At 41.5% G+C, this 26,359-nt stretch overlaps 1 protein-coding gene across 1 annotated transcript; it reads left to right on the forward strand.

Moving 5' to 3' along the window:
- The first annotated feature begins 833 nt into the window (after window positions 1-833).
- On the forward strand, window positions 834-26,047 carry sptlc3 (serine palmitoyltransferase, long chain base subunit 3). The gene is made up of 12 exons (XM_080508001.1): window positions 834-948; window positions 2,361-2,540; window positions 4,222-4,376; window positions 5,806-5,954; window positions 9,526-9,650; window positions 11,001-11,094; window positions 13,465-13,570; window positions 14,733-14,952; window positions 17,849-17,975; window positions 21,022-21,157; window positions 23,784-23,913; window positions 24,013-26,047. The coding sequence occupies exons 1-12, from the start codon at window positions 856-858 to the stop codon at window positions 24,124-24,126; spliced, it is 1,629 nt and encodes a 542-aa protein (XP_080364127.1). The 5' UTR covers window positions 834-855; the 3' UTR covers window positions 24,127-26,047.
- Window positions 26,048-26,359: the final 312 nt, after the last annotated feature.

Consider the following 26,359-nt stretch of genomic DNA (forward strand, 5'->3'; position numbering starts at 1 on the left):
TGAGCACATTTCATGTAAAAGCAACACATATACTTTCCCCAATAACTGATTCTTAATTTACAGCAACCAACAGTACCAATAAGAGTCTAATATTCTGGTCGCACCAGGATTCGAACCCACACCCTCCACTCATGTTTACTTCTATAATATTTTCACAAAATCAAATCGTGTGCTATCCAGACATGAAAAGACTGCTGGTCTAAGTTATACTATTTCTAACATTATGATATTAAAAGATAAATCAATCATACTCATAAAAACAACCCTTATTAAGTATACATTAATTATATATATTAATTAAAAACACATTCAAATGCATGCTTTTTGTCTCTTCTAATCTCATAATATGTACCTGATGTAATTACATTTTAATGTATTTTTAATCTCATATTTTTAATTATGAAGCACTATAATTCAAAAGATGCTATATAAATACGTTTCTTATTTTTTAACAAGCGACATTCTGTTCTAGTCGTCGCTTTATATCATTTCAAATAATGTGCAGATTTGTTCTTAGAAATGTTTCACTTTAAAAACAAACTTTGGAAAACATTTTCAAAACAGGAAGACTTTTTTTTTTTTTCTTTGCCTGAAACTGCAAACTGAGGACAATTAAATTGTTGCATATAAAGGAGAAGTCGCACATGGTCAGATATCCAAAAGCGAGAACTACCAAGTGTCCATTTTCTTTCTTTTTTTTCTCAACAGTCATAGTTTTGAACACGTGCAGGGTTGGAACGTTGCAAAAGAGGCTGCACCGAAACAGAAGGAGGAAGTCACCTTTGGAGGTAGAAACACACAACGGCTGGCTGTACCTGACGGTCACACCGAGGAGAAGCGTCAAGCTGCAGGATTATGGAAACAAGTGACTTCCACCCTCAGATCGGCCACGGCGGACTGAAGCAGACTGCGGGGCACAACAGCAATGGCTATCACAACAAGACAGAGGTGCGTGTGTTTAATGTTTGTGTGAGCTGCTCCACGTTAGTTTTCATAACGCAGTCACCTTGTGTTCCAGCTTGTTTCGAGCGTCTGTTGCTTTAAGGTGCGGCTATTTATCACCTTTTAAGTATGTGCAAATGTTTTTTTTTTTTGTTCTATCAAGATGAGTTTGAATGTGTGGTGTGAAGAACACTTCCCAAACAGATCTCACATCCATACAAGACTTCCACAGAAGAAAAACAAAATGTACTTGACACATGGGTCATCAGTCAACAGTTGAATTGACAAATAATACTTGATTGATGGAGGTTAAATGCAAACTATACATAGAACGTCCAGTCCCTCAGTGTACATTGAACATTGTAAACAGAAATCACCAATGGCCCCTCCCTGAATGTGTCCTTTCTGTCAGAGCAGGATTTTTCTTCCTTCAGGCTGTGCAGGTGAAGGCTGTGTTTAGTGGGTTGTTTTTTTTTTTCTTTTGTACATTCCTGCACACACAATGCCAGTGAGCTGATGAGGTACAGTAGATATGGGCAACTTGAGATAACGATATGTTCTTTGGAGCATCAAAGGTGTTGTATACAAAATGTTTTGCTGAGTTGCATCATCACATTCATACATTGTTGACTCTCCAAGCCTGTGCAGCTACCAGCACCGGTTTTTGCCTCGCAGTGCTAATATTTCTGGTTCATGTCAGGGTTTTCAGGACTTTTCTTTGTGGGGTTTGCATGTTCTTCCTGTTTGAGTACTCTAGTTTCCAACACAGTCCAAAACATGCATTTGAAGCTGACTGCTGGCTCTAAATTGACCCTACATATGAATGTGTGGTTCCTCTGTGACTTAGCTGGGATTGGCTGAAGTTGGATGAATACAAGAGATAAGCCAAATGTGTTAGGACAAAGTATTTTCACACAAAAACAAATGTAATTATTTTTAGACTTGTTTTTGCTTAATGTCTTGTCTCATTTGCCATTATCTCAATCACACACTCACATTAGTTTTTTTTTTAATCGTAATTTCAGGCTTTATGGGACAAAACGCATTTATTAATCCAAACAAACTACACAAGTGGTCTAAGTGTTTTCACTGTAATGAATTGTTGCTGAGTCATCTTTATCACTAGACAGCTTTGGTTCCCAAAACCAGACAGGCTGTCTGAATATTTGACAGATTTGGTTTTTATAGGAGCCTGTAACTGAATTACCCCTAGGAGTAGAAAAAATGCTGAATCTGAAACAGACAGCCCACCACCACCACCACCATGTGCATAGATCACTGTCTTTTTTTTTTTTTTCATTCATAGCTAATTGTAACAGAAAACACAACCCTTCACTTGAAATCGAGGCACTTTTATTCAGACAATATTGTGCTCTGTTGTCCCTCATATCCGCAACATAATGCCTTTTGTTGTATAGATGAATGGCATCGCCTCCAGGCAGCACAGGCAGGAATCCTATGAACAGGCTCCCATGTATGTCGCTGTCATGACATACGTGGGCTTCGGCATTGTCACCCTGTTTGGCTACTTCAGGGACTTCCTCCGAGCCGTGGGCCTAGAGAAGTGCCACCTGGCTCAGGAGAGACCGGAACAGAAGGTTGGTAAAATAGGTAAAACGGGAAATCAGCACAAACATAAATCTATTGGAAGCTGATGAACACACACACACACACACACACACTTGTTTATACATGGTGTCCCTACACTTTGTTTTCCTCAAATCATTTAAAAATCGTTTCTTAAGCTCTCTTTTTGTGCTTTCTCTCTGTGTGTTCTTCTGCTCTGTATTGTTGCCACGGGTGAGACGGGAGACCACAGAGAGTATCTCTTGAAGATCTAATTAATTCTCAGAGGATTCATGCTCTTTCGTTGTTACTGTGCTTCAGATTTTTGGGTACAGCCTTATAGCACTGATATGTACTGTATGAGCTTTTGTGTTCCCATGAGTTTTTACATTCTCACATCCAAAAATTGTCATTAAGATAGTTTGGGGGGGGGGGCTTTCGTCTTGGTCAAACCTGTATCAAAAACACTGATTCCCAGACTGGCGTCTGTGACTCCCTTGGGACGGCGTCAGTGATCACAATAGGGGGCCCGAGGGTTTGCCTGTTCTGAGGTTGTCAAAATTAGATTTGCACAAGGGGGGGGGGGGGAAGTATGATACTTTCTAAAATCAAGAGCTAGCTTAGGAAACTGCACATTGATTTATTTTGAACACTCCTTCTTTTGTATGTTGTTGAGAGTGGATGTGTCCAAATCAGAGGTCGGAGTGTCAACAGGCTTTCTGAGAAGCAATTCAGTACGCCACAATGAAAACCAGTTGGACGGCCGGAACTCATATTCTTTTGCTATGTTTTATTGTTATTATTCTGTCTTTATTTTTTCCAGTCAGTATGTCTGGAAAAAGTGGCTTTTAGAAAGAATATCATGCAGGTTTTAAGCTCATGAATGGTTTAGTAATGTCTTTCTTTGAAGCCCCTCGTAATTGGCTGTAAGGGGGGTTGTAGACCCCCTTCTCACCAACGCACAAAAACAGAGGTTTCCACAAAAAAAAAAAAAATACAAAGGGCAGGTTTCCAGGTCTGCTCTAGAACCTGAAGAGCTTTTAATGTGTCGAGGTTAGCCTCTGTCCTCTTCGCGGGAAGTTCCCCAGATTCAGTCTGGTCTGGCTTTTCTGTCCATTGTGTAATCTCGAGATCATGACGGCACACATTTCTTTACAAAATAAAGAATTTGAGGTTAATTGGTGACTTTTAAAACTGTGTGTTTTTCCTGTGACAAACTGAAGACCTGACTGGAATGTCTTCCTCCTTCGCCAATCCTCCTCTGGGAGTGGCTCCAGCGCACACCTCCTAAACTGCCTGGAGTGGTATTCAATGGGATGTGCATATCTAATTTCCACAACCTCCGAGCAGTCAAAGCTTTGGCCGCGCCTCGATCTCGGACCGGTCTCTAAAAGGGACTCTGGAGGGAAAGAATCGCTTTGAACATTTCAAGTGTAAAATTGTGGACCGTTATTGACAGAGCCGGCAAAACGGACAGAAATAATATCTAATGTATCCAGATTTACTCTGCTAACTTGAAAATTGTTGCCTGAATATTTTCATTGGTCGAAAGATAATTAAAGTCTAAACACATGTTTTTTTTCCCAAAAGGCAAATTTTGTTTTCAAACCTTTTGTTGCTAATGCTGAGCATGCTAAATATAAAAGCCCTCTCACAATCGGTAAAATATCTTATTTGCTCTTTATGTTGAAAAATGTGTCTCCTTGCCCACAGGATTTTATACCGCTTTATCAAGACTTTGAGAATTTTTACACGAGAAACTTGTACATGAGGGTACGAGACAATTGGAACCGTCCCATATGCAGCCTGCCGGGGCCCGTCTTCGACGTGATGGAAAGGGTGTCTGATGACTACAACTGGACATTCAGGTACTGTAAACTCGCATAGAATGTATTTAAATCATGGGTTGTATGTGTCTTCGCCTCAATGTTGGAGCTGGCTCTGTAAATTGTGCCCACTCTCTCCAATATACACTGATATTTCAAAACATTACGGCAGCTCATTCACCTGTGATTTCTCAAAAAAAAACTATTAGTACGCATATTGAAAATGGATAAAGGTCTGAGATACTTTGGCTCGTAAGTTTTCTTCCTCCCAGCAGTGGTGAGTTCCTATTAAAGTGCACTTGTAGTACGAACAAGTCTGGCCTGTGTTGGCTCCCACTGTCAACAGAACATACAAGAAGTGCCGCGTCTTCTCGGCTGATGCCACAGGGTACATACCAATGTCTTGATCATGTTTGTTGTGTCATGTTATCACGCCGCACTTGACTGACTTAGAACTTGTCATAGTAAACCACCAGGTTTCAGTGTACACATGCCTTTTCAGTCTAAAACCCCTTCTGGAGCTTCACTGGCTCAATCTCCTTCCCTGTAAAATAGATGGGTGGTTAAGATAGAGCCATGAATATTTGTCATTGCCAAAGATATGTCATTCCTGAGTTTTAAGACCACAGTTGATATTCCTCAGCACTGCACAGCAGGGTCAGAGAATATATTATGAAAAAGGATGTGAACAGAGCCACGGGGAAGGGAAATTACATTATGAATTGGTAAAGAGGCGAGCGTGGATTACATGTTTAAAGAGATTTAACGTGACTGCAGAAAGTAGAAACGGGGCAGTCGGCTTGTCTGTTGTGGTGATGTGCGTTGAATGGGTAAAGAGGTGCAGATGCCCTCGGTTTACAGGAACTGCGAGAAGTGGGTCAGTTGAGGAAATGGAGAAGTTCTCCTGAAATACTTCAAAACTTTGATAATGTATGCTGGGGATGGATGCCCTTAATAGACTGTGGCCTATGTGGTCTTCACCAGGGTTTGCTTTTACAGCAACACTCTTTTTTGATTATTTAACCATACTGGGACTGCTGTCACTACAATAACGTTTGATATCGTTTTACATTTTAATCACATTACATTTACATTTCACATTTGCCACTTTAATTGAATGTTTAGCACTTTCCTTGCTCTGGTAATGTGCTTTTAAAATGTGCATTTTTTTTTTATATTTTTGAATGCATTGTTATTATAGATATGCTTCAGCAGTAATGGTTTGTATCATGTGCAAGTTTGCATGTTGGAAATGTTTGAAAAGTGTTTGTCCCGTCACAATTTTGCATTTTTGTGCACATTTTAATGAGGTGTCGATGAGTTGCTTTATTGTAATGCAATGCAGTAGTTTATAATCTTTCGCCACGTGGACCTTGCTAAAAGGAATTTCTCGATGGGGACATTGTTTTTAAGTGCGTAAGGAAATAGATGGACCTAAATCAATTTCTAATTAATCCATCTTGTCTCGCAGGTTTACTGGGAAGACGTTACACAACGTCATCAACATGGGCTCCTACAACTATCTGGGCTTTGCTGAAAACAACGAGGATTTCCTCAAAACTGTGGCCGACAAAGCGCTCCAGTACGGCACTGGCGTCTGCAGCACACGGCAGGAAATGGGTGGGTCTGACTCTGCGGTGTTCAGTTTCAAGATCTACGACACTTGTTAGTTTCGGGTTTGTGGATCAAAAATACCAAGAAATGGAAACTTATGTAAGATGGGTATTCCTGCCACATCACACATCTTATAACTCATTAGATTTCTTGTAAATTATACTGAATGCATGTTTAATTGTATCGTAGTGGCAGCAACGTTGCATGAATTTTTTAGATTTTTCTAAATTATGCACAGTTTGATCTTGGATCCAGATCATTACACGCTGGTCCATTTCGATGTGTGAAGTGTGCAAGAATGCAAAAAAGGAATATACGGTGCATTTATTGGAAGATGATAAGAGCATGGGATCTGTGGCTTTGTGTGAATTATGAATGATGGGTTTTATCTTTTTAACTTCATAAGGTGCTCTTTGAAATACGTGTTAATGGGAAATTCCCTGTTTTTGTACTGGGAAAAATCCAGTGTTTTGTTGGGTGATTTTTATATTTTGAGTGTCTATGTACCTCTTTGCAATAATTAAAGTAGGAAAAAATAAGTTGTTGGTATTAAAGGTTGTAATACTTTAATTTTAATGATGTGGCTCTACTGAGGTCCCTCTGCGCTTCATGTGGCCTCTGATCTAAAACCACTGGTTCATGTCAACTGTTTAATAATTTACGTTGTGATTGTGAAATTTAGTATGAATAATATGGGCGAAATATGATGAAATAAGTTACCAATATTGATCCAGCCTTTAATGTTGCAGGAGTTGTGATAAAATGATCGGCCATCGGTTGTGTTTATTGCTTAAAACCTGCCGATAAGTAAACATAATGCAGGGCTGTAAATAAGGCAGTGTTTGAAAAGTTTACTGGAGTTTTTTTTTTTTTTTCTTCTTCCCGTTGACGATGTTTAGTTTGTGACACTTCTGACGCCGGCGCACTGTATATCTGCTGAGAGCAGGCTGGCAGAAGGTGAGCTGACAAACAAGCTCAAAGCCAGTCGAGTTGCTCGATATCAGCAGTTTGACAAGAACAGAGGAAAGCAAAGGAATTAAAGGGCATGTGATTGTTAGTTATGTGTGTGTTCGACGACTCATGCCGCCCTACACTCCCACTCATGCACACATTCACACAGACCTCCATATCCATTATTCATTGATGTGATTTATTTATATGTTTGTTTCTCTTTCAAAATGGGACTGTTGTGACTGGGGTTTCTAAATGGGTTTGCTGGATCACCAAGAGGGTTAAGAAATAACAAGCAGTTCTCCCACGAGACCCTGTTAATCATAGTTTATTAAATATTCCAGCTTTTCCGTAGAAATGATAACACCCTCATCATCTCATTTGTATTAGGGATACAATCCTGGCCATGTGTATCCTTTTATTCAATTCAATTTTGTATTTATTCAAAAGAATCACAACAATAAGAGCAAACAAACCTTTATAGTTCCCCTTTCGCTCTGGTTGTTGATCCTAACAGACTTTCAAGAATCACATTAAAACCTTCCAGATGCTTTCTCGTACACTCATGCTGCTTAAATCGTGTAACTGGAGTCTTTTATAATATCTCGCTGAAGTTTAAGCTTTTTCTGAAATTATTGCAAATTATTATGTACACAATGTCACCTCCAGTCTAATCGAGTTGAGAAAATCAAATGAAGGTTTTAATCACTTTTTCACAGTTCATGTAGATTCTGGAACAGTGATATTTATTAGTTTCTTATTATTAAATTTGCTTGTAAGAGTGAATACAGAGAGAGCCCTGAAAGCACACCCTGTGAATAAATAAGCATGTCAGACATTCATGGATCATCCTTTAATGGTTTGCTCATTGTTCCCTTGGCTCCTGCGATCGTTAACTTCGAGCAAATTCGATAATGATGTCGAACACTGGAATGAATGACAAAATACCAGGTGGAGCGACCAAGCACCAAGAAGGTTGGCTCAATGCAAATTAATATACTAATGAGGACTGTCCGTTTTGCATCTTTAAGCAAAATGCTATGCTTGGCTATTGCGACTCCAGACAAGGTTAGGAAAATGAATGATTGACTCTTCCACACTGAGAGCCATCTTGTCTTGATTCAAAAATCTTGTCACGTGTATATAATAAAGGAGACAGCTTTAACTCCTGCACCAGTCACATACTCACTATCTTTATGGTCTGGCTGTAATAAATGCCTTTAAACACCCGACAATAATTATTTAGTTGTTTTAAGTTGTCTCATGATGGGACTTTGGTCTTTGCAGTGGCAGAAAAGCAGTCTTGTTAACTACAGAGGACAGGTGACCAAGCTTAATGAGGGAGAGGTGTCATATTTTTATGGGCTATTTGAGGAAAGCATGCTGAGCCGGATGTAACCTCCGCTGGCTGTTACCTGAGCAGTATCAAGACCAGAAGCGGTGTCACATGATTCTGCAATGGCACAGCTTGTGTATAAAGACACGACTGAGTGAAATATCCAATAAAGACAACAACTGCCAATATACCGTAGCCTAATTTAAAAAAAAAAAAGGGGGGGGGGGTGGATCTTCACATGCCAGCAGGGGCTGAGTGGTCGAGGAAATGTATGAATCGATTTGACTTGGCACAAGGCCTGATGGAAAGCATTGAATGGGAATCATCATAGAGACGGAGTGGCTTCCCTGCATTATGGTTTTCTACACATCACTCAATATCCATTTTCCGGCCTTTTACTGAAACGTCCACTCTGTTTGAACTTTCAATGTCTGCTTGCAGTGGCTTCTGATTGCCATTGATCATGATTGGAATTCCATGTATATGCAATTAAGGTACTATATTTTTGTATTAAAATGTAAATATATGTAAGGATTTACTGCATAAGTTAAAGACTCATTAACTGTCATCACTGAGTTAGAATTATTGATCAAATAACTTTACTTCAGCGGTTTAGAGCAGCGTATCATTATAGTAAGTAATAACTGAAATATACTTTAAAAATTCTCATGTTATGTTTTCTACTATGAATGCTGCACATTAAATGGAACACTGCCAAAAGCCAACAGGACTCATAGACTGTGTGCAAGATTTTTACTGCCCACCTGTCTCCCTGTAGCTCACAATTATCACAGTAATTCTTTCATTTATCAGGTGGCCACAAGGGCAGATACCTGAAAACCCCAACATTTATTGCACAGCTTAGAAAAAAAGACACCATGTCAGGCCCCAGATTACAATCTGATCAATTTTCTAAATGAAATCTGGTCCTCACCTGTCACATCGGGTTATAACCAACTGCCTGAGCTCCCCCAATGTGCTGCTGAACCATTTTACACCTTGTAGAACCCTGTCTTCACATTACCTGGGATGAAAAAAGGATAGTTGGAGCTAAATTACAAATTTTGCCACATCTTGAGTCTTTCCAAGTCTCTTCAAATCCCCAGAGAGCGAGAGGCACCGGCGCTGATCCGGGCGATTGCCTTTGGGGTCTTTCACTTTTTATCAGGAGGCATTCATCTCTGTCAGGTTTTGTGATTGGATCACAAAGACCCGCAAAACCTCGGGACTAAAGGACTACCCGTTATGCCAGCAGGTGACTCATCCTTTTTTGTGATTTCCGTCTTGTAGGTAACCTGAGCATCCATGAAGAGCTTGAGGAACTCGTGGCCAACTTCTTGGGAGTGGAGTCTTCTATGACTTTTGGGATGGGTTTCGCCACCAACTCCATGAACATTCCAGCTCTTGTTGGCAAGGTATGGCATTAAATTAAATGCTACACACTTCAAGCAATAAATCCTGTTGTATATGGGGGTAATTTTCACACTGGCTATTAATCTAATTAGCCGAGCTTTTGTTCCTTTCTTGAATGTGGCCTAAATTAATGAATAACAGTCAACTAAACTCCCGCTCCTCTCCTCTTAATTAAAATCATAATTAAGCGTTACAGTAGCCAGAAGGATGAGGCTCCCGACATACATGGCTGCTTTCCGACACTTAGACGAGGAAAGACGGGTTTCGTTGAGAGCACTACTCAAGGGTGTGATTACCCATACTTTGGCCTCTTGGCACGCCGGCCCAGCTCACGTAGAGGGCGGCGGGTTACCACGGGCAACACACAGCATGAATATCTGTGATTGGACCGGACAGGGGGAAGAGGAGGTTTGCCGCTTAAGCAATGAAGTGAGGGTCATTTATGCAGCTCAAGAGGTGTAGTGGCCCCTTAGGCTGCAGCCCCCACAGTAACCCTGCAGAGGATGAGGAAGAGGGGGGGTCAACCTCGCTGCCAACTCTGTCCTACAGGGACAAGCTGCGCCCAGAATGGGCCTCGCCGCGCAGGCAGAACGACATTAGAGTGACAGCTGCTGGTAGACCAGGGGCCCAGCCAGCTGGACCTTAGGCCAAACCAGACATATCTGTCACTGAGATGGTGTCAACATACTCTCTACAAGACTTCATTCGGACTAATGCAGTCAAATGCTTACAGCTCCCATGTTATATATGCTAATGTACTGCAGAGACTTTTGTGAAACAACCGAATACATTTGCATGCTGATTTTTATGGAGTAAGAAGTGCTTGTATTTCCCATTATGAAAATTGTAACGTGTCAAAAAAGTAAAGATTTAATTGAAGTGCAAGTTATCTTTATCTGGAGAATGACGGAATGGGTATGATGAAGCTCTAACTGCAAATTTCCTTCTTCATCTGGGTCATTTCTTATTATACAGCGTGTTCTAGAAAAACGCCTCACAAAACAAACAATAATCTGAAATGCATAGGAAAGAAGCTGTCATGTGCAAACGTATTGATCAGGAGCACCCAATTGTACGATTATATCCATTTGGCGCTATAATAGGGTTAATCTATAAACAACTTGGGAGAAAATCTAAACATATCCATGGAAACTTTCAATCCAAATGTTACTTATGATTGCAATGAAGGAATAAAAAAATGATATATGATTACGGCAATGTGATATTGAACAGTTTGTAAGACCTTTAAAAAGTTTGCAAAATGATTCTGTAGCATGCTGCTTATTTACTGCCACCCAGAATCCTCCTGATTACAATCTAAATAATAGGCTCAACTCTATGCTGATTTCCAGGGCTGTTTGATACTGAGCGATGAGCTGAATCACACATCTCTCGTTTTGGGAGCCAGACTGTCGGGAGCGACCATCCGGGTGTTCAAGCACAACAGTGAGTCCAGTGGCTTTCAATATTTCTTCATGTTTGCTTTTTGTCTCAGAATGAAAAACACACTCTTTGTGTTGAAAGCGTAGAAATCCATGTGGTGTTCATTTATCAACATCTTTGGCCATTAACACTCACTCCCCGTGTGTTTCACCACCAAAGCCACCAGCGCCGAACCTTTTCGAATTTGTGCGATCGCCTGCTGATGGAGTGTCAGTTTCTTTTTACGTGCTGGAACAGCTCATGCTATTGAGTTTCGCTTGTCTTCAAGCCAAACTGTGAGAAACACTTTATTTTTCGTTCAGTATAGAATTTGCCTTTGGCGCGACTTCCTCGGGCCATGCATTGGTATAGTTGATAGTGCTCTCATCTCACAGCAGGAACTCCTCAGTTTGATTTCTGGCTCAATGTTTTTCTGAGGGGCGTTTATATATCTTCCTCTGTGCATGCATAGTTTTCTTTTACCCATGGAGTTTGGCTTTCTCCTACTATCCAAAAACAAGTATGTTTGGTTTATTGATGACTCTGTGGGTGTGAATGTGTGGGATTGTCTGAGTTGGCACTGTGATGGGCTGGAGACCTGATGTGCCCTGCAGGGATCAGCTTCGGCCCCTCGTGGCCCTGGTTGGTAAAATTGAGTACGAAAGATGGAGGGATGTGAAATTCTCAATTTTCTTTGTTTCAGCAGCAAATCTAGCAGCTTTAAGGAAAAGAGTTAATTTTACAGTGACGAATGTGCTTTATGCATCAGCAGCGGGAGAGCAACAATATATATTTATTTAAAAATTTCACCTTGGTCCACCATCATTCTCTATTAACTTGTCAACTCATTCATTGTAGAGAAATATGAGCAGAACATATTTATTACGGCTGGTTTGGCTTGCAGGAAAAGGGGTAACGTCCCTTTTCCGTCAACCCAGAGCAGGAATGAGGCAGTCCTTCACCAGCAAATGTGTCCTGACAGGTACAAGCAGAGCCGGTTATGGGTCCTTCAAGCAGTTCCCAGAGGCCTGTCTGAAGGCAAAGAGCCCTCAGGCACCTGAGCCGCTGACCCCTCAACACCCCTCCTCTAAACCTCCAGCACAAGACACTCAAACCCCTTTATTCCTGGCAGAATATTTACAAAGAGGGTTAAACCAAGTCACTCAACTGCAAAAAGTGATACAATAATATTTTTAGGTCATGTGCATTGGGAAACTCTTTGGAATGACTTGTTTCAGCCACGTGTAATGTTATAGGAGTGACTGAAATGGAATTTCATACCAGCAAGTGGCTGGACTGGTTCCTGCGGTTTAACATTGCTGGATTTACCTGTCAGAAAATCAAACGCTTGGAAAAGATGCCTTTTCCTTTCACTCATTTGGTTCATTGTATTGATTATTTGGCAAGCAGACTGTATGCCAGGCAGGGTTCAGAGCAGAAAATATATTTTGATATTTCATAGATATTCAACAGCGTTGATGAAAATCCTCATGATACTTTCATATCTCGTCTGAAGTTGTGGCTTATCTTGAATGAGAAGATAACTGTGAACATTCACAGTGGAATTCTCCTTCTCTGTCTGATACCTTGTGTCAAGATATTGCAAACATTAAGTGTGCTGTGTTTTCCTCAGCTTCGGGATGGCATTCTCTCACAGCGAAGCATCTGCTGCCTCTAGAGTAAACCTGTTTCTGTGTTGAAGCAGCAATATCAATCATCTCTGACAGATTATTAGTTATGACAGGTTTCCCTGCTGCTCAGCAGGAAATGGTTGTATTGCAGTCACACCTCCAATGACACTCTATCAACTAAAGCTATTCAACACTGCCATCTGCTGGCTGGCAATGAAGGTTATCATGGTTTGCCTTACTTTCTGAATAGCTACAAATCGTACTGGAAAGTTCTTTCGCTGTGGCCAAAACCCAAGTCATGCAGACTGGATTGCTTGTGGTTGGCCATATTTGGTGCAATTAGTAACACTCTGTGATACAAACATTTCAAAAGTATTTCCTGCGTGTTGTTTGTGGAAGGCGTTTCTGGCACATAAAGCTGCGCTTTGTGTGTGTGCTCTGTAAAATGCCTTGCCCTGTGGAAATTAGTGCTTTAAATGCTGATGTTTTCTTTGAGATGCAGTTCCCTGAGAGCTACGATTTGATTGTTGCCACACACACATTTGTACATGGAAAGAGTTTAGTTGTGCCTGATTTCACAGGATATGATTAAATCTCTGTTGCAAGCTGCCATACCAATTTGATTTGAGATTATTTGTGTTTTGACTGCTTTTTTCACTCTCTTTTTTCTTTCTCCTCCCTCACTGTTTTTCTGCGTGTGCGTGTGCGTGCGTGCGTGCGTGCGTGTGTGTGTGTGTCCTTTTGGGTCACTTTGTGCATCCAGACATGCATAGTCTGGAGAAGATGCTAAAAGAGGCGGTTTGCTCTGGGCAGCCTCGGACCCACAGGCCCTGGAAGAAGATCCTCATCATGGTGGAAGGAATCTATAGGTCAGCTGATGTTACACACAACCCACACATTCGTACAGTCGCTCTCACTGATGCATATCTCTGCTCCATCGAGACCGTGTATCAATCTCTGCACGTACAGGCTTCTAGGTGGTTTGTAGCTGAGGATAGCGTGACAAAACTCGGGTACAAATCTTTATTCGTTACCTGAGGTGAGCCCGTGCTTAGCCATCCCTGTAATGGACTCTTTTTCAATTGCTTCCCTCTCTACCCCTGAATAACGGTGTGTTTCTGTGTACGTATGTGTGGTTGAATGCTGTTTGATTACTAAAGAAAGGAGAAAGGTATTGTGTGTCTCTGCCTGCAGTGAGCTATCCCAAGTCTTGGTGACCCTCTCCATCTGCTCATTAGCTCCAAATCAAGGCCAAATGGAGCCACAGAGATTGACTTGGCTACACCCCCAGCTCCAACTGTTTATCACGGCCGTTTTCCTTTCTTCTTTCGTCCCTCCTTTTTCGCCCTCATCCAACATTTCAGTCTTTCTGACTGGAAATAGGACACTGCAGAGATGATTGCTTTACGATTTTTTTTTTTTTTTTTACATGAATTAAAGAGAGAACTTCAAACATCATCATCAGTTTTAACATCACTATGGTGCTTAGATGCACAGCAACCTGGGTATTGTCGACCGCAAGACATGAGAGGGAGAGCAGAATGCCGCCTTTCAATACAGCTCTGAAAGAACTAATTCTCTATCTATCACCCCCGGTAACATCAAAAGGCTGGGATAAAGACTAAGCATACTTTAGCTATATCCCGGGCATGCCTTTGATGTCCACCTCAGTCCTGGTGAAACCCTGTCTTATGTCATGTTTGGCTGCAGACTGTCTCAACCATACCAGCTGTAGCAGCTCGGGGATTGCTCCATTTCCCAGCTATATAATCACTCATGCTGTCTATTTGTAGCCTTAAAAGGTTTGCATCAGAGGGGAGGAAGAGATGGGAGTCGTGATGTGGGAGCGAAGTGAAAGATTCTTTGCAGGACTGTGGCGTGTCAAATTATGTAATGTGCATGTACAGATGAAGAGATGCCATGCAGCAGATGCAGTTGAAAATTGATGGAATGTGTGTGTCCATGTGGACGTTTTTTTTTGTTTGTTTTTTTTGTAACTACGCTCCTTGTTTTGTGATTTTCTGTCATCAGTATGGAGGGCTCAGTGGTGCGACTACCTGAAATCGTTGCTCTGAAGAAGAAGTACAAAGCTTATCTGTATTTGGACGAAGCCCACAGTATCGGAGCAGTGGGGCCATCTGGGAAGGGCGTGACGGAGCTGTTCAATGTGAACCCAACTGATGTGGACGTGATGATGGGGACCTTCACAAAGAGTTTTGGGGCTTCTGGAGGCTATCTCGCTGGGAAAAAGGTTCCTTTGCATCTTTGTTTAGCTCTCTTGTCTGACATTTAACCATCTGAAACCAATGCGCTCATGTTTGCATAACAAAATTTCATAGTTTCTCTTTCTAATTGGTTCAATAACTTTGACAGTAACGCTTCTCAACTGATTGCCCGCAGTTTTTGTAATACAACTCACCTGCTTTAGCAGGATGTAAGCAGACACAAGAAACAACCAGGGCTCATAAAGGGTGATCAAAGTTGTATCAAAACACTTGAAATATTGTTGAAGCTTAGACAAACAAATTTCAATTTAATTAAAAAATTTCTAATGAAGACAACTGATAAGTTTATTTATTTTATACACAACATTTATTAAACACAACACAATGCTATTTTAAAATGGTAAAGTTTTGGAAGTGAGCTTGTGAAGTTTGCTGGTTTCAATCCCCCTGATGAGTGGCCATCACTGAGCAAGTCCCTTAACCCCCAACTGCTCAGGCTGCATCAGAATTGGCATCCAGCATAAAACTGCTGCCAAATAAGACATACGGCTCGTACGATCTGCTGTGGCGACCCCGGGAAGGACCAGCAGAAAGGCACCAAATGTTATTTTTCTTGGAGTTTGTTCCAAAGTGGAAGATGGCAACCAATAAAAGTCCCTATCACTGTTTCACAGCAAGCAGGCCATCCGTTTGCCAAAACAGCCCAGATTCTCCACCTTTCTGACAGAACCGCCTAATTGTAACACAGCAGATACACAACATGGCCCCGTGCAGCACAACACAGAAGTGCAATTGTGCCAGAAGGGACAGTGCCATCTTTTTGTTCTCTCTAATAATAGCAGCAGTGTGATGTTACACTTATTAACAACCCTGCCCTCCCTAAAAAGGAATGCCATCCATCACTGCTGTTTTCATTCCCTCACATATCACCGGTTCATAGCACAGCACCTATAAAAGAGTGAATGAGTAAACACTGCGGTAGATGTGTTGAGTTTTCCAGTTAGGCAGAAACTTGTCTGGTTGCTATGCTAAAGTAATCCGTCTGCACCCAGAGAGGCTCAAGAGAAATGTCAGATAATAAAAAGGTGGGATTAATCACAGTGAAACAATTCCCAAAGCCTGTGGTGAGATGTTATGGTGAATAGTCAAACCACTACACAAACTTCTTGATACCGAACCTTCCTGCTTCCAGAACAGGTTGAAACGCGTCCTGCAAAGGATTTTTTTTTTTTTTTTTTTTTTTTTTTTAGCTATTTAAAACTGAGAAATATTTACCATGGTCTTGATCAGGTTTGATTCGAAAGCTTTTAAAAAGAGACAGTCATGTTGGCTTTATTACATACCACATGTCTCCTAACTCTCATGTGTCCAACAAATGTTTCCCTGGCTGCGAATCCGGGCCTTTGTAATTTCTGTTTTACTCCATTAAAAAACTACACTTTAGTACATAACCACACCGGTTTTGCAGCAGTTGATTAGAAAGCAACAGAGCAAACGGCCATGTTGTTTGAATTAGGTATTCCGAGAGGGACCCTTCCTTCCTTCGCCTGATGTTGGCTGGGCCCCGCTCTGCCATAATAAGAAGGTAAAGCTGGCGGAGATCCAGCCTCTTCTTGTGGCAGGCATCGGAACTGCGCTCCAGATTTAACAGGATGACTTTTAACAAGCATGATAATGTTTGAAGTATGAACACCCTGCCTGGTTTGACAGCTGGCTGTTGTAAACTCCTGAAAGAAAAAAGACAGGAAAAGCGAGGGAACCTTCAGATTTGACGTATTTGTTGTTGTGGTAAAATCCACCAAGTCCTACATTAAGTGGATTCGGGTTGACCAACAAAAGGCTCTGCAGATGTGCACTGGAAAACAGTCATGTTATAGCTATTTTATGAGAGAACCAAAAATAAATACCCCAATGAAGACATTCTAACTTCCTTCTAATTCACTTCAACGTCGTATGTAAGAGGCGGCATTAACCCTTCGCTCCACGCCTTGGCCGCACTCAAACTAGATTATTAAATACATCCGCTGAAGAACCAAGTATGTACAAGTGAGCGTGCGCTCTGTGGCTTTGTGGGCCTTGTATTGCCACATCAGTATTGCGGTCACCGTGCGGCTGAGGAAACACTCTGAGCTGTCACTCCCTGCCCCCGGCCTGGGATGGATTTCGGACATGTTCTCTTAACTGGTTTATCTTGGTCGCACCAAAATCCTGCAGGGCCACAAAGCTGTGAAAATCTCCTGCCATAAATGAAAACAGATGTCGGGTTGTTTCAGGGTTCTTATCCTACATTTGAGCATTTCCCACTAAAATCCCTCACCCGCATGTGTGTGTACGTGTGTTTGCGAGCCGCAGCCACCACCCAGCAGGGACAGATGGTGGTGCTGAGTGGAAATGCTGGCCAGACAGGATCTCCGGCTATGTGTCATCACCCTGCACCCGCTCTCCACCGTGTAGCCGCCAAGCAGCAGCCCGTCATAGCTCCAGGCCGGCTCCCAACCTCAGACCACTTACATACACTCACACACGTGCTCCAGGGATCCATGACCAAAGCAAGATTTTGGAAATCCTGCTCTTCTCTTCACAACCACTCACAGAATCTATCTCTTTTGGCATTTCCAAATAATGAGGATGGCAGCCGTGATTCTGGTTCAGTTGGTTGCTGGTGCTTTCTTCTCCAGAGTGGAGAGTAGGAATTCCTCCAGACCCACTTTATAGGCAATACTAAAATACTCCTAGTGAAAGAAGAAGAGTGACTTGAAGTATTTTAATTGCTTCTCAGGTGTTAATTAGACTTGAGCTCTCTCTGGTGGTGCCAAGAGAAAACTGCAGTGCCACGCGTTTGTCCAACAGTTGATTTAAAGCGATCAGTCCTGAGGTTTACAGTGTTGTTTCTGTATTGATTGTCTGTTTTCCATATTGCAGGAGCTGGTGGATTATCTGCGCAGTCATTCTCACAGTGCAGTGTACGCCTCAGCCATGTCCCCTCCTGTCGCTGAGCAGATCATTCGCGCCATGAAATGCATTATGGGAAAAGACGGCAGCACAGAGGGTAAGGATCTGAGCTCAGGATGACTCCTTCCAGTGAATGACACACTTGGTTTTTTTTTTGTTTGTTTTTGTTTTGGGGTTTTTTTTTTATCATTAAACCTCGGAAATCCTCTTAACTCGGACAAATATTTTGTCTGGCTTGTAAAAAGTTTTACACATTTCTATGATTTTTATGGAAACAACAGCAAACTAAATCCAGAGGACACTACCAATGTTAACATTAGCAGTGAGATATAAACAGCTGCTTGGTCAGAAAATGTGGAAGCAATTACAGGGGTCTGCAGTGGTAAGGAGAAGGGCGACGTGCAGTCCCTGAGCACACGTGACCCTAACGTGGAGGAAATCATTCTCATGTGTGTGCTGCGTGGAACGCTGGTCCTCTAGAAAGTGACTGCTGTAATAGCATCAGACATCAGGAAAAGGGGAGCGGTTGTTATCGGACCAGTCACAATGCCACCCGAGCGACTCCTTAGTTGATGTAGTTCTTGTAATAGAAGCAGCACTTGTGGGAATATCGGTACATCCAGTGGTGAGCAATGAGGAGAAAATGAGAGATTACAGATCAGAGTTTTATACACCCATGTTTACGGTCTTTAAGCAAGCACCGTAAGGCAAAAGTAATCGGCCCCGTGAACTGTGCAGTGTACAAAAATATCCATATTTGTGTTGCTGCAGAGCACTGCCACACAAGGGGTTAATCCCTGCAGGGGCGAGAGCCTGGCATGTTACCCGTTGAGGTGCATTGTACTTCCTTGCAGAGATGAGTAACTTCTTCATCTGGCTCTGGACCAGACATGCTTTTCATCTGACGTAGCCCAGTGAAATAGCTGTTGTGGAAAAATCAGTCGCGACCTGTCTTATGGAGGAGAGGGAACACAGCAAACAGTGCAGTCGTTCAAGACTCGAGCATCGGTGTCCATCATAACCAAAAGGAAATCACAATGACAAGAAACGGCAGCCAGCAAAGCATATTACTTGTTTGGCTCAGTTACAGAACTTTATATCAATCCATCTACCCACCTACGACAATCAGCCATAGCATTATTACCGGGAAGCGAATAACTGTGGGTTCCCATTTATCATGCCCCCTGATGGTGGGTGGAATATAAGAGGCAGTGAGTGAACATTTTCTCCTTCAAGTTGATGTATTACAAACAGAAAACTGTTCAGTTTGATACAACTTACAAGGTCCTGAAGGCCTGATAGAATGCATCGTTGTTGTTTCTCAAGCTGCAAAAGGAGAAAGCAGGTTGTGTTATGAGAGCTAGATGTATATCCACTGTATTGAAATTCGGGTCATAATTCGGGTCATACTTTGAAAAACTCTATCAGCTGTAAAGTCAGCGTCCTAGAGCAAACTACTGCTGCACCATGCAAATGACAGTAAAACGAGTAAGGAGCAGGCCTGGCTCTAGTGCTGCACTGACATTTGGCTGAGGCAGATCATTATGGCTGGAGCTGTGACAGGACACTTCTTGGGTTTGTGCAAAGTAGGAAAACAGAGAAATAACAAAGCTTCTGAGTAAAGATCTCAGTCTACCGTAATCTAAGAGGAGCGCTTTGAAGAAGGCCCAGTCACAAAGAGCTGATTCAACCTGCCTCTTGTTTAAAGTTGTTTCCATCTGTCTGCAGAAACAAGATGCCAAAATGTGAACAAGGGCGGCTTAAAATCCACATATTCCAGTTGCTACTTGCCTGTTAACTTTTAACTCTACCTGACTCTGTCTTGTCCAGGTTTATCTTAAGTTTATATATTTTATTATATGTTATTGCTACTTGATGGTATTATGATCTGCTGTTCAGTATGCATCAGATAAGAAATATTTTCATGTTCTATTATCATTGTAATATATGTAATTTAAGACAACTTTAGCTGTGCAGATACTTGTCAACTGACAGAGCAGACTTGAAACGTTCATGTGAAAATAAACATACATTTGCTGAAGCAGGCTTCAAAATGAAAGCCTCTTACCGGCCCACTGACGGGAGACTGGTATTGAAAACTTCTTTTTTCCAATCGTTTTTAGGAAAAGGAGGTTTCAGAGTTTCAACTAAATAAGCCATGATTTCTCTTTTCTCTCACCTTTTTCTGCTTTGCCTTTCTCTTTGATGTCAAATTTCACACTCCTCCGTCAGACAGCAACATCCACACACTCTCGCCCACTCGTATGATTTGGGCGTCTGGCAGCAGGTTTTCGACCTCCGTGCCCTCTACCTCAGCAGAGAGAAACAATTTACAAAATGGGGCCCATGTTTTTTGGCATATGTCCGACTGTTGTGTTTTTTCCTCTCTCTCTCTCTCTCTCTCTCTCTCTCTCTGTCTCTGTCTCTGTCTCTGTCTCTGTCTCTGTCTCTCTCTCTCTCTGTCTCTCTCTCTCTGCCTCTCTGCTGAGATAAGGGGATTTAAAGTGCTCTCTTACATCCCTTTGAAGGAACTGCCAATCTGTTCCCAGGTAATCAGAAGGAAACAGAGCTGTGCTCCAAGGCTGGCCAATGCCAAACTGCACTGCTGCCACAGAGAAACAGACTCCCCAATGACTGATTGTCCGGGAACACGGGGGGTCGGCAGAACACCACCGTCCTCTGCTGTCACCGATTTCTTTTCTAATATATATATATATATATGTCTGATGGACATCTGATATTTAAGCATTATTTGTATTCAGTTTCAGTCATGGCTGCATTCCAGTAACGGTCCGCAGTCACTAATATTTGTGCGAAATCCATCACATCTAATTTGCAAGCCCCCCCATTCTGGCATTGTAGAGAGTGTGTATACCATGCCGTCAGGCGAACAAAACTGAACCATCTGCTGCTGCAGCTGAGTTGTAATCATGAGCAACTTCATAGTGGAGGCTGGAACGGCCCAGATGGAGGCGCAGGACTCTGAATGAAACGGCTCTGTGAGGAACTCACACTACATTAGCTACTACTGACAGGTGATGTCCCACCCTGCGGTGGGCAGCGGAAACATGGGACAGAGGGGGAATGCAGTGAGTAGGTGATTTACTCATGTACATCTGCTGGTGGTCTTGTTTTAATTGGAGGCATTAGACGCGTCCGCCAACTGGCAGAGAACACCAGGTACTTCAGGGCCCGGCTGAAGGAGATGGGCTTCATCATCTACGGCAATGATGACTCACCTGTGGTTCCCATCCTGCTCTACATGCCGGGCAAAGTGGTGTAAGTATACTTGAATTCTCACCACACTCTTTTAGAGTCCTTTTGCCTCTTTGGACTACCAGAATGTTGTGTGTGTGCTTCAGCTTTTTTCCAAACAAGTGAATAATAGTATCCGTTGTTTCAAAATTTCCCACCGGCTCGCCGAGCATCTTCTCCAAGTGACTTGAATAGCAGCCATATTACTTTCCAAAGATTTTCCATGAATCAGTCGGTCAGACTGTCGCTGTCTGCAACCACTTGAGAGACATCAGGTATTGATTAGTCATAACCTGAGATTGTTTCCGTCTCCTCGGTATATAATCAATTGAGTATAAAGTGTCTTTCGTTACCAGTCATCATTAATGTCCATAAAAAGACTGTCTTGTAATGGCTATAATCAGAAGGGACTCTCATGTAGCCTGTGATTTTACATGTCTCTGTTAAAGTCGGTGCTGATGGTGGCCGTACAAAGCTTAAGTTTCATTACTGCCAATTGTTATTCTGGGAAATGGGCATGTACGAGATGATTATGGCGCTGCTTGATTTTAATATTTTCAAGAGCTGTAGTATTTGACACTTAAAGAAATTGTGTAACAATAGTATGCAAAGCATATTGTGGCTGCAAGTCCTCAAGAGTTTACTAAAACATTCCAAATCGTTCATTCATTAAACCACTTTTTGACTATCTAACCACATTTTTAGGTGTGACTTCTCCAAATCGTCTCCTTTTGGCTTGAAATGGGCCATTTCCCCATTCTGGACTCATCAAAGATGCAGTGTGGTGCTTCTAGGATGTCACGACTCCCAGCTATAAGCTCTTTTTAATTCAGTGCTTTGCAAAAATCATCACGAGTCATTCAAACCATACATCCCGGCTGCATGCTGAACGGCTGGAAGGAGCCTCGTTCCTCTGGAGTTTTAATGTGAGGAGGCGAAGCAGCAAATGCTTCCTCGTACTAATGTGGTTCTCTGCGCTCACTTTGGAGACTTCGGAGCTCATAAATGTGAGATGGGCAGTTTGATAGTTTTGTATTCTCAACGCAACTTCTGATGTGCTTTTCCACCTTCAGTTCCATAGTCAATTACACTTTGTCGAGATGCCTGGAGAGAGCTTATTGCACAGTGCAGTCCATTCACTGTTTATACATACACACAAACTTATTCGCTCAACATTGTTTATGCAGATCACAAATGAAGGCATATTAAGAAGGCATGCTCTGCTTTGATATTGGTAAATTAGATTTTCTTTACATTTTTATTGAGAGATTTAAAAGCATACATTGTAACAACATCACAATCTAAAAAGACACCAAAGGCAGAACTTAGTATCGATATATTTAATAAACCAAAGTTGTTAGCTGGTTGTGAAGAATTATACATGTGATATGAGCAGTATCTTTTAAGGAAGTATGACTGAAATGTCAGATTCAGATTCAGATTCATTTATTTGCCATTTGCAGTAAAACCACATTGGAATAAATTTGTAAAAGTCCCCAGTGTGCACAAGACAGGTACAGCCATAAAATAACATTAATTAAAAAGTACATAAATAAAACAGGATAAAAGTACAGAAATAAAACAAAGAGAACAGTAAACATTTGACACTGTGAAATCGATCGACTGAAACAGATTCAATAAAGTGCAAGATCATACATTAAAGTGCTCTGTTTAGGCTGATAACAGCTTGTGGAAAGAAGCTGCTGGCATATCGAGATGTCCTGCATCTCAGCGAACGATATCTTCTGCCAGAAGGAAGAAGCTGGAACAAGGCTTTTCCAGGGTGGCCCAGAAGAGTCATTGATGATTCCAAGTGCTCGGTTTAAAAGTCTGGATTTATAAAGAACTTCCAGAACAGGAAGCTCACAGCCCACAGTCCTCTTTGCAGAGCGGAGCACCTTGTTTAGAGCTCTCCTCTCTTTGTCTGTGGTGTTACCAAACCACACAGTCACAGGGCCAACAAAAATGTGTTAATTAAGTCTACATCCTCGAGTTATGTTGAACTAACTTAACTAACCTTGCTTCTGTTCAATGACAGTTGTTTTCACTTGACATTGTCCAATGAGGCTAAAATAACTAAACATTAACACTCTATATTTCTGTTAGTTGTGCATTAAACTTGCTCCGTCTAGATGTCAGTTAAATAAGACCTTCACACGAATTTAAAAAACAAAACAACAAAAAAAACTACCAAACTGGACTTCAGAGGTCAATTGACCACACAAGTCACAGTAGAGCATGAAACACATTTAAGTTTTGTCTCTTAACCCTATTTAAAAAAAAAATACATTGAGTAAGTTCTTTTGGCAATTTTCAACAATAACTGGTAATATTACTCTGTGTTTTTCACTATACTGACAAGCTCACGTGAGAAATGAGTGACATGTTGGTGAATCTTGTCTGTGATTGGACAATCAAACTGCTGAAGTCCTGGAGGCCATCGTGATGACGAGAATTTGGATGCAAAGCTCTTATTTCTCTGCTTTCTGGTACTTTTTGACTATTTTGTTGTAAATCATAAAGAGTGAGAGTTCTGGTTATGAGTTGTGCACATGCCAAGTCCTGTCAGCAGGATACCAGTAAAAAGACTTCAATGTGGTTGCGTGCTAAAATGGGTATTGTTTCCCTTTTTTTTTCTGTTGCTCATCAGGGCTTTTGCACGAGAAATGCTGCGGAGAAAAATTGGGGTGGTAGTCGTCGGATTTCCAGCCACTCCAATAAGTGAGGCGCGAGCCCGCTTCTGTTTATCTGCGGCACACACCAGAGACATGCTGAACCAGGTACGGAGGTTTTCCCAACAAAACACTCGTCAGGCTTTTCTTGTCTGTCTGTTTGCTTGTCTAAATAAAACGGTCACGCTGTGTTTTTCTGATCGTCAGGTGCTGCGCCATCTGAACGAGGTGGGAGACGATCTCTGCCTGAAATTCTCACGACGAAAATATGCCTCTCCACCCGACCTCTGTGAATACACAGACTTTGAGCTGGACAGCTGATGTGACCTTTGACACCTTAACTTCCCGGTGTCAAAACAAGGCGTCCATGCCACAAGAGACCCGTAAACACACGACGCAGGGTGACACCCATATCTCACAGCAGACGAGGGGACAAATGTGTGGCAGATGGTATTTATTCTTCTGTGACACATTATGATTCAACACACTTTTTGTTTTGCTTTTATATAAGAAAACATGATTCTTTCAAATAGCAATATTTAATACGTTTATAAAACATTATTGCACAAGCATCAATGGACTGGACTCAAACTAATGCAGAGTGTAAAACATGTTCTGTATAATGAGATGAGTGCATCTTATTAGTTCTGTCATGAAGACAATTTAGATGTTTAGTTCAGTGTTTTAAACTATTATTTATTTCTGTATTTGGACATTAAATATGGTCAACAGGAGCATTTTTTTAGCTTCTTATAAATGTATATTGGTCAACAGTGATACTTTGTGTTGCTCATAATAAGCAAATGTTGACATACGGCTAAAAGGAGTTATGTATTCTATATTAAAAGCAATAGAAAACACATTATAATGTAGTTTTAAATCAGCCCAACAGGTTTACTACTGTTTACATTGCTAACTTCCTGCACTTGATTATTTTTTTTTATAAGAAATAACTCGAAATGATATTTTAAGTGTCTCCAAGATTCCCTTTGTGCTAATTTCCCAAAAGCATGGTGATTTCCAGAACTCATGGTCGAACAGATCGAGCAAAGGAAGACAAAGGTTTGGCATTTTTGTACAAATGTATTTGTCTTATTAAAGAAATAGCCTCCCTGTAACATCACATTCACCCCCCCTCCCCCAAAGTGAATTATAGGCTTCCTGTACATAATAGATCATCCTGCAATTACTTCTTTGACATGCAGTTAAATCTCGACAACGAGCACACTGAATAAAAAGGTGTCATGGCTTGTTTTGTGGCGAGACTGCTCATATTTGCCCCGTCTTAACAGCTTAATTGTTGATGTTTTAAAGACCTGCTGTTCTCTTTCACACACAAAGTGCCTTACAGTTGGGCAGGTAAGCATGCCGAGTATGCAGCACCTGAGCCAACAGTAACCTTACCTAGCAATTAGCACTGAACTCTAAATTCTGGCGGTATGGGGTAATCATTTGATTAACACAGGAAGGATTATAGATGGATGATAAATGTGCCTTTACAGAGTGGCAGAGTGGATCTTGTCCACACTCGTTTTTTTGCACCAGCACGTTGCCATGTCTGTGTTTTCCTCCCCATAAACATCTTAGTGATAACATTTCACAATGTGGAGATAAGAAAAAAAAAAGCCTTATTCGATTCCTGGTAAAGTAGACAAACTCCCTTTCCCCCTAAAGGACAAACCCCCTTGAAATGTGTTCTTTATATTTGGTCGCTTTATTCTGTGAGTGAATATTACACATCTGGCTCTTATAGATGGAAACAATAGAAAACAGTGTCTTTAATCCTCAAACCTGTGACTTCAGAGCCATATATTCCCACATAAAGATGTGGAGGAGACTTTGCCTCAAATGTTGCATCAGGGTGCACTAACATTCGGATGTCTGTTATTAATCTTTGTTTATGGCCACCTTTAGTCTAAATGTGAACATTGTTAAACGCAGTATGGGTTTCAAGCAGAAGACAGATGTACGTAGCTTCAATTGATTCTCATGGATTGTCAGAGACACTAATCTGCACTGAGATTATTCAGAAAACTAAATTCCTACTGGCTGAAATTTACCAGAAACTTGCTTTTGACATACAATTTTGAAAATTAAATAAAGCTTGAAGAGATTACGACACCGGTGGCTTTTCTCATGTCTAATTGAAGAAATGTTAATTGTTAAAAAAGACTCTGATTGTTATTGTTGTTTGATTGCATTTTTCTCTGGTGTATATTTCCTGATGGATTATTAAAGAGTCAGTTGTCATAAATATATGGCCTTTGTCATTATGTCATTACTCTGCACAACTGATCTATTTGAAACCCTGTAGTGGAAAGTGACAGTTTGGTGATACTCCCAGACTGTCGGGCACGGTGGGAAGCATGAACCATGCCAAACTCTCCTCCAGTCCCTTGTCGGCGTCTTCAACTGCAGCACAAGTGGCAAATGGTCTGTGTTGGCATTCAAAACATCTGTGCAGCCAGACTACTGGAGGCAAGGCCCCAGAGACCTGCCTGCCTGCACCAGCCTCTTTTGAACTGCGGATCCAAATACACTGCACTTATTGGAA

This window comes from Blennius ocellaris, assembly GCF_963422515.1.
Source record: "Blennius ocellaris genome assembly, chromosome: 13".
Classification (NCBI taxonomy): domain Eukaryota; kingdom Metazoa; phylum Chordata; class Actinopteri; order Blenniiformes; family Blenniidae; genus Blennius; species Blennius ocellaris.

Coding starts and splice junctions, on each gene's coding strand:
- sptlc3 (XM_080508001.1), top strand. CDS start 856: ATGGAAACAAGTGACTTCCACCCTCAGATCGGCCACGGCGGACTGAAG. Junction 11,095..13,464: donor CCGGGTGTTCAAGCACAACA/GTGAGTCCAGTG, acceptor TTGTGCATCCAG/ACATGCATAGTCTGGAGAAG. Junction 23,914..24,012: donor CCAGAGACATGCTGAACCAG/GTACGGAGGTTT, acceptor TCTGATCGTCAG/GTGCTGCGCCATCTGAACGA.